This window comes from Ctenopharyngodon idella, chromosome 3, assembly GCF_019924925.1.
Source record: "Ctenopharyngodon idella isolate HZGC_01 chromosome 3, HZGC01, whole genome shotgun sequence".
NCBI classification, from domain to species: Eukaryota; Metazoa; Chordata; class Actinopteri; order Cypriniformes; family Xenocyprididae; genus Ctenopharyngodon; species Ctenopharyngodon idella.
Window position 1 is genome coordinate 43,792,751 of NC_067222.1, and position 15,008 is coordinate 43,807,758.

Genomic DNA, 15,008 nt, shown 5'->3' on the forward strand with positions numbered 1-15,008 from the left:
AGGGACCCCGTTCATCTCTAAGTCAGTTTCTGGATTATGCTTTATTGACTGTTGGCTCTCCGTTTACTGTGGGTGTCGTGGGGAAATATGACTCCTCGCTGAATCATGTAATGGCCGCCGCGCCAGATGACACTCACAAAATGGCGGCCACCATAATAACAACACCAAGTCAAGTCAGCACTGACTATCCTGAACCAAGTCAAGTCACAGTTGACCTCCGTGAGCCAAGTCACGTCTCCTCTGATCTTCCAGAACAACGTCACGTCCCCGCTGTTCTTCTAGAGTCACGTTCCGTCTCTGGATCTGTTCGAGAACGGAGAGGGTTGCTGTCCAGTGTGGATGATCCACCGCTGACTTCAGCACGAGCGGCTGGCATTCCTAAGCCTCCGCCGGCGGCTACGCACTCAAGCCCGCCGGCGGCTACGCACTCAAGCTCGCCGGATGCTACGGGCAAGATGGGCGTCCCGCCAGTGTCTGGGAACATAGGGGTCGTTCCAGCCAGTGAGTCCACTCCGGAACCAGCTCCAGCCCGTGAGTCCACTCCAACCCGTGAGCCCGCTGCAGCGCCCACAGAGGAGGTAGGCACAGAGCCACCGCCTCAACCACGTAAACGGAGGAGGAGGAGGAAGAAGGCTTCCTCCATCCCTCAAGGCCCGGAGGCCTTCCCAGAGCCCGCTGTAGGCCCGGAGGCCGTCCCAGGGCCCGCTGTAGGCCCGGAGGCCGTCCCAGGGCCCGCTGTAGGCCCGGAGGCCGTCCCAGAGCCCGCTGTAGGCCCGGAGGCCGTCCCAGAGCCCGCTCCAGTCCGTGAGTCCATCCCAGAGCAGCCCGCTGCCGTCCCAGAGCAGTCCGCTCTTTCTGATACGGCCACGGAGGCCGGCGCCACCCGAGCTCCTCGCCCTGCCGGCGCCACCCGAGCTCCTCGCCCTGCCGGCGCCACCCGAGCTCCTTACCCACGAAACCACCACGGCTTCCGTTGAATTCCCCAAGAACTTTTTGGGGGGGGGGGCCATATACCTGCGGGTGGGGACCCTGCACAGCCGCGATCATCAGCGGCCTCCGAACTGCTTGAGCTTGCGGGTGGGGACCTTACACGACCACGGCCTTCAACTGCCTGTGAACTGCTGTGGCCGGCTACGGATCCTGACCTGCCGTGGGCGCCCAAGCCACCTGACCTGCCGTGGTCGCCCAAGCCACCTGTCCTACCGTGGCCGCCTAAGCCACCTGACCCGCCATGGCTGCCCGTGGCACCTGACCCCCCGTGGCTGCCCGAGTTCCTGGACCTGCATTGGAGACCCCGTTCCCGTCTGTCAACAGGTCTCCAACGCAGGTCTCCAACTTTCAGAAAGTGTGTGTAAGCAATTTAAAAAAACAAAAACAGTACAAAAATGTAAATGCCAGTGTTTCCCAAAAGAGACACAAGAGGTGTTAGTTTTTAGTGCTGTGTCTAATGTTGAGAACTGTTTCAGCATTGTGAAAAAAAGTTTGTTTTAAAATTGCAAGCAGATAATGTGCTTGCAGTTTTGCAGACTTTTGTCTCAAGATTAGGTACATCTTCACTGAGTGGGCCTCAAGTACCACTTTTAGGACCCTATTTTAATAATCTAAGCACATGGTCTGAAGCACATGGCGCAAATGTACTTAGGGCGTGTCCAAATCCACTTTTGCTAGTTTAACGACAGAGAAAATGGTCGGCGCGCCATTCGCATTGGTCCAAAAGGGTTGTACCTAGTCTCTTAATGAGTCATGGGTGTGTTTTGGGCGTAACACGCAATAAATCAATCAGAGTGTCATCTCCCATTCCCTTTAAAAGCCAGATGCGGTTGCACCATGGCGGATTCACTATTTACATGGTGGAATATAGACACCCTCAACCTGACGGGTTTAAATACAGTTTAAATACATGTGTGTATTGCCACGATTGGTCAAATAATTAGCCAATTTCATTCGTCATTACTGAAAATAGGTCATTCTGATATATGCAATGACTGCCCATTATGACATGTAGGCATTTTTATCTTTATTACACAATGATAATCTTTTACATTGTAATCCTTTTATTTGTAATATCTGGCATGTTTGTGTGCTGCTGTGCATCCCTGTGTGTGTGACAAATATATGTCAACAGAAATGATTCATGTAGTTTTGACACAAATGAATTAAGTAAACTTCAGTTTTAATTATATTAGGTTGACTGAACACAATTAAATTAAGTTGTGACAAAGTTAGATATGTTTAAGTAAAGTGAACAAAATTTAATTGTGTCATATCTATGAAGGGCCTGAATCATTTTTTTGAGTGTAGAATGTATGCGCGTTGCGCACCTGCATATAGGCGTATATTACTAACGTGCCCTTTAAGGACAATTCACACTGCACCGACAAACGCCAACAAACTTGTCTGTTGGAGTTTGTTGGATAGGTGTGATACCCCTGTTGGCGTTGGTCGGAGTCTGTTTTCACCCGACTGAACATGTTTAATCGGCATTTGTTGGGTCGTGGAATGTCTGAGCAGTGTGAACAGTTTTCCAACAAACGTCAACAAACTCTGACGTAATCTAACCTGGCCACGAACCGTGACGATAAGCCAAGTCCCCTGCAAAAACAGCTGTTTGATCACGCCCACGCCTCACGCACACACAACAAAGCACTTTAAACGTGACATCGCAGCCTGTTAATTATAAAAAATAAAATACAGTTTAAAAAAAACACATAAAAGGTATAATAGTCCGTAGTGCAATCCGTGCTATTCAGCAATAGCACTGCTCCACTTCACCGAAAGAGAGAGGTATAACCACCATGAGAGCAACGCAGGTTTACCTTCAGTTTCGTTTCAAATTAATTCGTTTTGGCTTGTTTAGCTACATGGTTGTATAGGCCTATGGGTCACGTAAATAAAAAGGGTCGCGCTAAAAAAAAGTTTAAAAAACGGTGTATACCAACTGCAACGCAATAGGTTACGATCAGATCGATGGCTACATCGCTTCGGATTTCAGGTTAGTATTTTTGTTTTGCCTCAATACTTTAATACAATGAAAATATATATGATACTATATTATTAATATAATAAACTTGCCTGACAATATTGTTAACATGGTTACACGTATGTAGTTGTGGAATTTTCCCAGTCAGACTTGATTCGTTTGTCGGTGTTTGTTGGGGCAGTGTGAACATGACAGTTTTTTCTCATAGAATTCTAAATCCAATGATCAACTAGTTCGTTGGAGTTTGTTGGTGTTTGTTGGCGTTTGTCAGTGCGGTGTGAATTGGCCTTTAAATAAAAAAAAATACTGTGCCATTGACTTTAGGCCAACATGCCAACAATGCACGTGAACACACCTCGTTTTCAGACCAGCATGCCCATGGGCGAACAGATGGGCACGAGTGCATTTGCTATTTAAACAATGTGGGAGCTGATGAAGATTTTTATTAATCAGAATATAAAGATTTAAGTATAATATAGCCATTTTTATTCTCCTATTATAATCATGGATCTGACAAAACATGCTTAGAACAACATTCTTGGAACATTCCACACACATTCTTGTCCAAGCTCTTGTTCTATCCAGACTGGACTATTGTAATGCTCTCTTGGCAGGCCTTCCAGCATGCACTGTCAAGCCTCTACAACTGATCCAGAATGCGGCAGTGAGAGTGGTCTTTAACGAGCCGATGAGAGTGCACGTTACACCTCTCTTCATCAGTTTGCACTGGCTGCCAATAGCCGCTCGTATCAAATTCAAGGTTCGAATGTTTGCCTACAGAACAACCACTGGCTCTGCACCACTATACCTACACTCACTACTTCAGACTTATGCACCCTCCAGAAGTTTCTTGCGTTCTGCAAGTGAATGGCGCCTTGTAGTGCCATCCCAAAGGGGCACAAAATCACTCTCACGGACATTCTCCTGGTCTGTTCCCTGCTGGTGGAATGATCTGCCATGCTCTATTTGAGCAGCTGAGTCTTTAGCCATTTTAAAAAAACTGCTAAAGACATACCTTTTTCTTCAACACTTGACCCAGTAATTTTAGCACTTACTTTTTCCTTTTTTTTTTTTTCTATTCTCTCTCTCCATCTATATATATATATATATATATATATATATATACACATACATACATACATACATACATATATATATATATATATATATATATATATATATATTAAATAAATCCTTGCTATGAGCACTTTGCTGGATAAACTGGGACTTGACACGGAACTTGCATACTGTTGCACTCATGTTGATTTGATTGCTTCTGCTGTTCTCATTTGTGAGTCACTTTGGATAAAAGCGTCTGCTAAATTACTAAATGTAAATGTAACATTCTTTAAACATTTAGAATGACAACTAACTTCAAATGAATAAGGTTGTGTGTGCTGTTTTAAAAGAACATCCGGTAACACTTTAGATTACAGCCCGGAAAGTACTGTGTAATTACAACAAATTTACAGCGTAATTTTCGATAATTATAGTGTACCTATAAAGTAAGTACGTGTAAGTATAGGGGAACAATATGTAAAGTCTTGGGAATAAAGGGGTAACAACCAGGAAAATAACAAATTATTTATACTGTAAGTATTTTAGAACTAAGGGGTACTTATACTATTATGATAGACAACAATCTTACGTTTGGGAGCAATTTAGCGAGAAAGTGCACTGATTAAGTTGTTTCAAGGCAAGTAGAAAGAACTATTGCAATCTTTTTTAATACATGGGGAAATATACTTTTGTTTCACGTAGTTACAGAGTAAGTATGACATTGCGGGCCGTAAATTAAAGTGGTGCTTGTTACCCTGTAACTACATGAAACGAGTGTAAGTAGGCCTAATAAAAAAAAAAAACCGCAAACAATCTGATATCACTGACTCTGAAACCTTTGTTTGAAAAACAACTTAATTAAAAACAGGTCTACAACACTTATTATTCATTTATTCATTTTTTTTTAAATCAACTTTTCATTTTGAATTCTAAAGTCCTGACAGAAAGTAACACATTTTGTCCATTTTTTGGTTGTTGTTTCTCTTGCTTGGCTTCTTCCTCCTCTTGTTTCTCAACTGATGAATCTTAAGAAGGAATCCAATTAAAAGAAAATACAGTACACCCAGAAAATTTTCTCATGGTTTAGGCTATTCATCTTTTCGCTTCATCCAACTGTCACCAGCGCCTGCATGAGAGTCGACTTTGCGCTCAATGAAGCATATTGTAATAAGCAACGTGAAGCTTTCATGACGTTCTAGCGGGAGATTCATGTGAAACTCACACGAGAACTGTCGTCTCTGTTATTCTGTCTTATTTGTTTCTCTTGTTTGTTTGTAAGTCAAGCATGAACTCTCAACCCTCGCATGCATGCGCAGGTGACAGTTGGTCGAAAGTTTAAAATTTTAAAATATTTGGTATTTTTCTTACAAATACGTATCGTTTCACTTCAGAAGACATTGATTCATCCATTGGGGTCGTATGGATTACTGTAGTTATTGCTGTATGTGCTGTTTGATGCTTCGACTTTTAGGAACACATGAGCTTGCATTATAAAGCATTCCCAGAGATTATTTATTTTTCTAAAAACCTTTGTTTGTGTTCATCTTAAGAAGGAAAGTCGTATACATCTCAGATTGCATGAGGGTAAAAGATGAGTAAACGGTGAGCACATTTCCGGGTGTACTGTATTTTCTTTTAATACAGAATAGCAAATGACATGGGATTCCCTCTTAAGATTCATCAGTGGAAAGAAAGAAAAAGAAGAAGAGAAACAAGAGGAGGAAGAAGTCAAGCAAGAGAAATGAATAAGAAGTGTTGTAACTTTAAATCTGTTTTGAAATAAGTTGTTTTTCAAATAAAGGTTTCCGAGTAATAGATGGTTTGCTTTTTTTTTAATTACTTACCCTGTAACTACATGAAACAGGAGTGTAACAAGCATCACTTTAATTTACAGCCCGCAATGTCATATTTACCCTGTAACTACATGAAACAAAAGTAAATTTCCCCATGTATTAAAAAAGATTGCAATAGTTCTTTCTACTTGCCTTGAAACAACTTAATCAGTGCACTTTCTCGCTAAATTGCTCCCAAACGTAAGATTGTTGTCTATCATAATAGTATAAGTACCCCTTAGTTCTAAAATACTTACAGTATAAATCATTTGTTATTTTCCTGGTTGTTACCCCTTTATTCCCAAGACTTTACATATTGTTCCCCTATACTTACACGTACTTACTTTATTTTTATACACTATAATTATCGAAAGTTACGCTGTAAATTCGTTGTCATTACACAGTACTTTCCGGGCTGTAATCTAAAGTGTTACCGAACATCCTTGGTATGTGGGAAAGTTTTGTAGCCTGTCATTTTTGACCAGAAACACAAAAGGTGTTACTGGGTTTTCAACACATCACAAGGGTTAAATAGCAGCTGGCTTGACCACAGCGTCATTGCGCTACAGTCTGCAACGAGGAGCACTTTGGTGTGGACCTTAACAATTAAGTATCTTCTGACTAAAAAAGTAAGAGGTATCTTTTTAATTATTAGGCCTACATTATTTTGGCAAAAAAAAGCTTAATTAAAAAAGGACATAGTACGGAGTGCATATTGCTTTTGTAACAGTTCTTTCTCAGATCTTTTTTTTAGGAATTGTAATCACACTTTAAACTTTTGGTATGATTAGTAATTGGTGAGTTTAGCCTATCAAAATGTGTTATTCGGTTTCCATAATCTCTAATTAATCTAATGACACATTACAGTAAATCGCACTTTTTTAAAACAGAAAAATTACTGTATTTTTATATTTTTTATTTTTTATTAAATTACATTCAAATGTACGTAAAAAAAAAAAAATAAAAAATCTGTAATTAAAAAGTAACAAATCAGTTAAATAATAAAATGGTCAAATGACTGGCAGCCAAAAAAAAAAAAAAAGTAAAGTTAAAGTAAAACATCCTAATTTAAATAAACCGAAAAACACTGTTATTTCACAGCTATTTCCTGAATTATTATGATCAAACACCTTCACTGTAAAAACAAATCGTTAAAAAACACTGTCAAATGACTGCCAAACAAAAACTATAAAATTAAAGTAAAATCTGCAAGATTGATATTTCACAGTGAATGTGTTTGTTAGTAATAATTCAGGAAATACCTGTAAAATAACAGTGTTTTTCTGTAAAATATATAAGGAAAAAATCTGTTAAAATTTTTGGCACTTTATTTAAATTAGGATATTTTACTTTAATTTTATGGCTTTTGTTTGGCAACCATAGCTGACAGTCATTGACCTTCAAAACCTATGAGATGGGACTGACTTCAGACAATGCAGCACTCTCTGACATGCAGCCTCAGTCTAAGGCGTTGCCATAACGATTTGCTATGGGTTGTGTGTGTGTGCGTTTTGATTGACTGACTGATTTTCCACAGTCTGTTCGAAACATAGGCTCTCGATTCAATTCAATTCAATTCAATTCACATTTATTTGTATAGCGCTTTTCACAATGCATATCATTTCAAAGCAGCTTTACAGAGAATGCATGTCAACATTACAATTTGGAGTAATCTGTTATCAGAGTTAACTGTGTCCAATTTTGTAATTTCAGCAATGTGCATATACAAATCACACAGTTAGCTAACAATGTATTGCCAGCAAGATAATTAACACTTTCAGGTGCCCAGAAAGGTATTAAAAACATATTTAAAATGGTTCATGTGACTACAGTGGTTCAACCTTAATATTATAAAGCAATGAGAATACTTTTTGTGCGCCAAAAAAACAAAATAACGACTTTTCAACGACATTTCAAAACACTGCTTCGAAGCCTTACAACTCTTTTGTTTCGAATCAGTATTTCGGATCACGTATCAAACTGCAAAAGTCACATGAACTACTGAAATTCCGAAACACTTATGACATAACGAAGCCTCGTCTACTGAAATCACATGACTTTGGCGCTTCGAACCACTGATTCGAAACAAAAGATTCGTAAAGCTTCAAAGCAGTGTTTTGAAATGGGCCATCACTAGATATTGTTGAAAAGTCATTATTTTTTTTATTTTTTTTTTGCGCACAAAAAGTATTCTCGTTCGGTATACTCTATATAATAATGGTTGAACCACTGTACTCTGCACTGTTTTAATATGTCTTTAGTTGCTTTCTGGGCATCTGAAAGTGTTAATTATCTTGCTGGCAATAGAGGCCTCAATGAGCCATCGGATTTCATCAAAAATATCTTAATTTGTGTTCCGAAGATGAACGAAGGTCTTACGGGTGTAGAATGACATGAGGGTGAGTAATTAATGACAGAATTTAAATTTTTGGGTGAACTAACACTTTAATAATAAATAATAAATAAAAATAAACAGCCTATCACTAAAAAAATGACAGACTATGAACAACTAAGTTCCCATTCAGTCGGTCACGTTCGACGTACGTCGGACAGACCGACGAATAGGAATTTTGCTAGAGAGGCCAATCTACTTCGAGTGTAACTACAACGAGCCAATGCACATTGGCATGCAATCATATGCATCAGCTGCTCGCCTCGCAGCGCGGGTATATAATGAGCAGCAGGTGCGTTGCATCTTCAGCTTTTCGCTTCGGAGCCGAACGGTGTTTGTTCCTGTTCTCTGCAAGCAAGCGTCTGCTAGAAGACGAGTCAAGCTTTTTGGTTGAACTTCTCTTTTTTTTCGAGTGCGGGCGAACAGCACAGCAGCGGGGTCGAAGTCCTCTCTTTATTTTCTGTTTTTTGTTTCATTTGCCATTATTGAGCAAATAGCTGTTTTGACAGCGTCAGAAGGCTGTTCTCACGGCCGGTACGGTGCGCTTCGAGCGCTGAAAGCCGTTTTTACGGCTGGTAAGAGTGAGCGCCTTCAGAGAGAGAAAGAGCACACGACAGGCTGCACACAATCCCTGTCTGTGTTGCGGCGGCCGTTCCCCTGCGTGCTTCAGCACTTTAAAAGAGTAAAGTCCCTAAAAGAGCTTACACAAGTATAGCTTGCGTCTTTTTAAAGATGACATTCTATTTGTGTGTTTCTGGATGCGGACGTTTCCTGTCCTCACTGACGGCCACAATCACCGTTTCACATGTCTGGGCGCGTGCTGAAACGATGTTCGTGGGTGGTTCATGTATTCGTATGAGAACATGATCACATCGACACGCCAGGTCGTGACTCTTCTTTCTCCGGGAAGCTCGAGTCCCCGTCTGTTGTTGGCCAGCTGCCGCTTGTGTGTAAAAGCACAGCCGCGGGTCTGCCCGACACTGGGGGACCGCGGAGATCAGCGAGAGCAAACCTCTCGCTCCTCTGCGTGTCGTGTGCCGTCGAGCTGTCGGGCTGCAGCGCGGGTTGTCACGGCAACCCAGCGCTCGCTCGGCGCTCTAGATGCGCGGTCTCCTTGCCTAATCTCCATTGTAGCGCCCTCTCAGCTTCTGGATTGGATTGCTGGTCCTTTTCATAAGGGAACCTAGCATTTCATTCAGGGCTCCAGCTGAGGGTCGGATGTCGATTGCAGCATTGGAGAGAGGGCTGTTATGCTCTGGAAATGAGGGTGACACTGCCCACTGTAATGGTGTGTGCTTATGCTGACTCAGATTCAGAGTTTACAGCCATGCTTTCCCGGGTGTTCCGGATGTGCATGGAAAACTTGGCAGTATGGAGCTATATTGGTGCCATAAATATGGAACGCCAAAAGTGCCAAAATCTGCATAAGTTTTTTACTCTCTCACTACCCTTATGGGTGGGGTGGCTGTTCACAGACCACACCCACCCTGCATGTGAGGCCAAGGCACTCTTTATGCATGAGGGTAGTTCTGAGCCGGGGTTGAGCTGCGCTTGTTGACTAACCGTGATCAAAGTCACGGCGCAGGCCTTCAGCCAGACGATGTCCACCTCAGTGGTCCAGAAGGGTGGTAAATCCTGTTTGTTGGGTTTGTTTCTGTTCTGCCCAAATTTTCAAAAAGAGAGCAGTTCCTCCATCTCTGGGTCTGAAGAGGGCTCGGAGAGCAGTGGGAGGAGAAAAACCTCACCACTCTCATCCCCCTCTTCCTTCGCCAGAGGGCAGCAGCGTGCAGTCGAGAAGGCAGCAAAGCCTCTCCTGCACCCCCTGCCCAACCGTGGAACCAGGTAGGTGTAGCACAGCACACTCTGACCCCGCTTCGGGCCGCCTCGCAGAGAGAGCCTCCCGAGCTGCGTCCCTGTGTTCCACCTCGCTGCCTCACTGCGGGTACGCCTGCGGTCCCTTTGATCCCGCTTGTACGGTCTCTGCGAGCCTGGTTAGTGCTCCCCAGTCCGTCTCGCTGGCTCATTCGGACCACTCGGCTCGGCTATGCGATTCAGTTCGCCCGGCGTCCCCCCCCGAAAGTCGTGGAGGGAGCCCTTGTTCCCATGAGAGAACAGGGTGTTCGCATCCTCAACTATCTCAACGACTGGCTCATTCTAGCTCAGTCGCTGGATCAGTTGTGCGAACACAGGAATTTGGTGCTCAGACACCTCAGCTAGTTGGGTCTTCAGGTCAACTGGGAAAAGAGCAAACTCTCCCCTGTGCAGAGGATCTCTTTTCTCAGTATGGAGTTGGATTCGGTCGAGCAGACAGCACGCCTCACAGAGGAACGTGTTCGGTCAGTGTTGAACTGCTTGAATACTTTCAAGGGCAGGACAGCGGTCCCACTGAAATTCTTTCAGAGGCTCCTGGGGCATATGGCAGCCGCAGCGGCAGTAACCCCGCTCAGTTTGCTTCATATGAGACCGCTTCAACACTAACTTCACGGCCGAGTCCCGAGATGGGCGTGGCAACGCGGCACTTCCAGGTGGCAATCACTCCGGAGTGCCGCCAAGCCTTCAGCCCGTGGTCGGACCCCTTGTTTCTTCGGGCAGAAGAAACCTAGAACAGGTGTCCCAGCATGCTGTGGTATTCACGGATGCCTCCACCACCGGCTGGGGTGCCACGTACAACGGGCATGCAGTTTCCGGGGTGTGGACGGGCCCCCAACTGCTCTGGCACATCAACTGCCTCGAGTTGCTAGCAGTACGCCTTGCCCTGAGCTGCCTCTAAGGGCCGTTACGGGGCAAGCATGTGCTGGTCTGCACGGACAACATTGCGACCGTTGCGTTCATCAACCGCCAAGGTGGTCTACGCTCCCGTCGCATGTCGCAACTCGCCCGCCATCTCCTCCTCTGGAGTCAGAAGCATCTAAGGTTGCTTCGTGTCATTCATTCCCCGGTGTGCTCAACCGTGTGGCCGACGAGTTATCACGAGCTGCGCTGCCAGGAGAGTGGCGACTCCACCCCCAGGTGGTCCAGCTGATCTGGAGAGAGTTCGGAGAGGCTCAGGTAGACCTGTTTGCCTCACCAGAAACCTCTCATTGCCAGCTGTTTTACTCCCTGTCCGAGGGAACACTCGGAACAGATGCACTGGCACACAGCTGGCCCCGGTGCCTTCGCAAATATGCGTTTCCCCCAGACCCTGTGCAAAGTCAGGGAGGACGAGGAGCAGGTCCTGCTAGTTGCGCCCTATTGGCCCAACCGGACCTGGTTCCCAGAACTCTCACTCCTCGCGACAGCCCCTCCCTGGCCCATTCCTCTGAGGAAGGACCTTCTTCTCAGAGACGGGGCACTCTGTGGCACCCGCGTCCAGACCTCTGGAAACTCCATGTCTGGTCCCTGGACGGGACGCGGAAGTTCTAGGTGACTTACCCCCCGAGGTACTTAACACCATCACTTCGGCACGTGCACCGTCTACGAGACGGGCTTACGCCTTGAAGTGGAACCTGTTCGTTGAGTGGTGTTCTTCTCGTCGAGAAGACCCCCGAAGATGCTCGATCGGAGTCGTGCTTTCCTTCTTGCAGCAAGGGTTGGAGCGTAGGCTGTCCCCCTCCACCCTCAAAGTACCATACTGCTGCTATCTCCGCTTATCACGACCACATAGATGGCAAGTCTGTTGGTCAGCACGACCTGGTCGTCAGGTTCCTTAGGGGGGCGAGACGGTTGAATCCTCCTTGTCCTCCCTCCATATCCTCTTGGGACCTTGCTCTGGTGCTGAGAGCACTTCAGATTGCTCCCTTTGAGCCCTTGCAATCAGCAGGCTTAAAGATTCTGTCTATGAAGACTTTGCTGCTGGTTGCATTGGCCTCCATCAAGAGGGTAGGGGACCTGCAGTCGTTTTCGGTCGACGAATCGTGCCTAGAGTTCGGGCCGGGTGACGGCCACGTGGTACTGAGACCCCGGCCTGGCTATGTGCCCAAGGTTCCTACCACTCCCTTCAGGAACCAGGTAGGGAGCCTGCAAGCGCTTCCCCCGGAGGAGGCAGACCCAGCCCTGGCTTTGCTCTGTCCAGTTCGCGCTTTGCGACTGTACATAGACAGAACTCAAAGCTTCAGGACCTCAGACCAGCTCTTTGTCTGTTACGGAGGCCAGCAGAAGGGAAAGGCTGTCTCCAAGCAGAGGATGGCCCACTGGATAGTGGATGCCATCGCCCTGGCTTACCAAGCTCAGGGCGTGCCCTGCCCGCTCAGGTTGCATGCGCACTCCACGAGAGGCGTCGCATCTTCCTGGGCGCTGGCTCGTGGCGCCTCGCTAACAGACATCTGTAGAGCTGCGGGCTGGGCGACACCTAACACGTTCGCTAGATTCTATAGCCTTCGTGTCGAGCCGGTCTCCTCTCGTGTTCAGGTCAGAGGCACGGAGAAGCCCCGGCTTAGTGTCGGCTTGCTGCGCTTACATGCGATTTCACTCCAGAGAGTCCCTACAAGGCAGACCCTGTTGAGTCCTCCGATCTCCCTTCGGCAGCCGACGTGGCGGAGCGTCTGTATCCTTGTATCCTTGAGAACCGGGTTTAGGCTGGGTACCATATGTGTGACCCTACTGGGATCCCATATGTCTAGTTCCACGGTTACTCCTAAACGAAGCCTGTGTCTTTCCCTCTGGGAGAACCCACCTCTCATCGAGTTGGAGTCACCCCAGTTTTTCCATATGTAGTACAGCTCTATGGGGTTAGTCCATATGTACTTCTCCACGTAACTCCTTCAGGGAAGGATGTGACTTCCGCAGCGTTCCTTTCCCAGCGGAAGGGTACGCTTTCCCAGCGTTATCCAATAGTCTCACTGAATGGGTTTTGGGGAACAGCAGTGATCGACACTCTCTGTGTTAGCCCTGTCCCACCGTCCTTAGGCAAGGGGATTCAGGTGGCTTACAACAGAGCGCTGGAAGGGGGCAGCTCCTGTGGCGCTTTGGTAGGGATTCCTATTCGTCGGTCTGTCCGACGTACGTTGAACGTGACCGACTGAATGGGAATGTCTCGGTTACAAAGGTAACCCTCGTTCCCTGAAGGAGGGAATGGAGACGTACGTCCCGTCGCCACAGTAGCTGTACCCCGCTGATGCTGCCACCTATCCGGTTCGGCTCCTCAGCGAAAACCTGAAGATGCAACGCACCTGCTGCTCATTATATACCCGCGCTGTGAGGCGAGCAGCTGATGCATATGATTGCATGCCAATGTGCATTGGCTCGTTGTAGTTACACTCGAAGTAGATTGGCCTCTCTAGCGAGATTCCTATTCGTCGGTCTGTCCGACGTACGTCTCCGTTCCCTCCTTCAGGGAACGAGGGTTACCTTTGTAACCGAGACGTTTTGAAAAGTGTTTCGAATCAATAAATGTTCAAATGTTTATATTTGTATTGTTATTATTATTATTTATTTATTTGTAATATTACAAATATTAAACTTTTTGAGATGCCTGAACCTCGAGCCAGGACTCAAACTTGGATCGCCTGAAGTACAGCTGCGGCACATGTTGTAGCGCTGCCCAAGGCTATGGTCTTTTCTCTTTTAATACTCCATGCAAAGCCTAATTCATGCAACATATTAGAAAATGATAGCACCTTTAATACTCCCATGCAAATGTGTAGCATTGTCATGATCACCTACTGGAGTGCCTTTGATTAGCCACCTGAGGGCACTCCACCCCGGACTATTGCCACTATCTCGGACTCCATTTCCCATAACCCAATTCCCGGACTCATTATCAGTTCATTGCACCCAGCTGTCTTGAGTTATGTTATTAGTGTCTGTCTATTTATACTGAGTTTTTTTCTGCCTTTGTGTTCGAGGTTTAACTATTGTTACATGCACGTCTGAGCACACTGAATTCTTGTTTCTCTGTTCGGTTTTTGTTTTCTTGTTTTGTGTGGACTGATTTATGGTTTTTGACTCTTGCCTGGCTGTACGACGATTTTGGATTGCCCTTATTAAAACTGCACTTGGATCTTACCTGCAAGTCTCAGAGCATTTCGTGACATAAACCTCGATCAACTACAGATCCAGCAGTATGGGGATTCAGATTATTCCTCCGGCCACTGAAAACGAGCGGATGGCTCGACTTCAGGCTTTGACTGTGCTTAGCCAGCAGGGGATGGAGGTAGGGGGCTTTGCCCAGACATTTTAGACCATGGCGGTGGGGCTGGACTATAATGATGCAGCACTGAAAGGTATCTTTAATAAATGCCTTGATGACCCTTTGCCTCTCTGGGAGATGGATGGACTTCAGATCTTGGAATTTTCATCAGATATCTCCACCATCGAAGCCAATGGGCAACACCTGGTCAACCAGAACCCTTCCCATAGAGACTTTCCTACCGTCCCTCCCTCACTGAGTCAAGACCCTGGCCTTCTAAATCCCACTGGGAGGTGCAGGGTAAGGAGAAAGAGGAAAGCCCATGAGCCCGCTCCAGCCCGTGAGCCCGCCCCAGAGCCCTCTCCAGCCCGTAAGCCTGCCCCAGAGCCTTCTCCAGCTCGTGATCCCGCCCCAGAGCCCTCTCCAGTCCGTGAGCCTGCCCCAGAGCCCTCTCCAGCCCGTGAGTCCGCCCCAGAGTCCTCTCCAGCCCGTGAGTCCGCCCAAGAGCCCTCTCCAGCCCGTGAGTCCGCCCCAGAGCCCTCTCCAGCCTGTGAGTCCGTTCCAGAGCCCTCTCCATATATATAGCATATATACGTTAGTGTCACGTGAACCGCACCAGTGCACACAGTTTGCTCCGGT

At 46.1% G+C, this 15,008-nt stretch overlaps 1 protein-coding gene across 2 annotated transcripts in view; it reads left to right on the top strand.

Moving 5' to 3' along the window:
* Positions 1 to 2,672: 2,672 nt before the first annotated feature.
* LOC127509268 (cytolytic toxin-alpha-like) overlaps positions 2,673 to 15,008 on the top strand; it is a 27,291-nt gene continuing 14,955 nt past the window's right edge. The window contains exon 1 of one of the 2 annotated variants that reach the window (XM_051887858.1): positions 2,673 to 2,992. In XM_051887858.1, the coding sequence (XP_051743818.1) occupies positions 2,968 to 2,992 (25 nt within the window). In that variant the 5' untranslated portion in view covers positions 2,673 to 2,967. Of the gene's footprint in view, positions 2,993 to 6,439; positions 6,501 to 15,008 lie in introns of those variants that run through there. The other variant, XM_051887859.1, reaches the window with a different exon arrangement.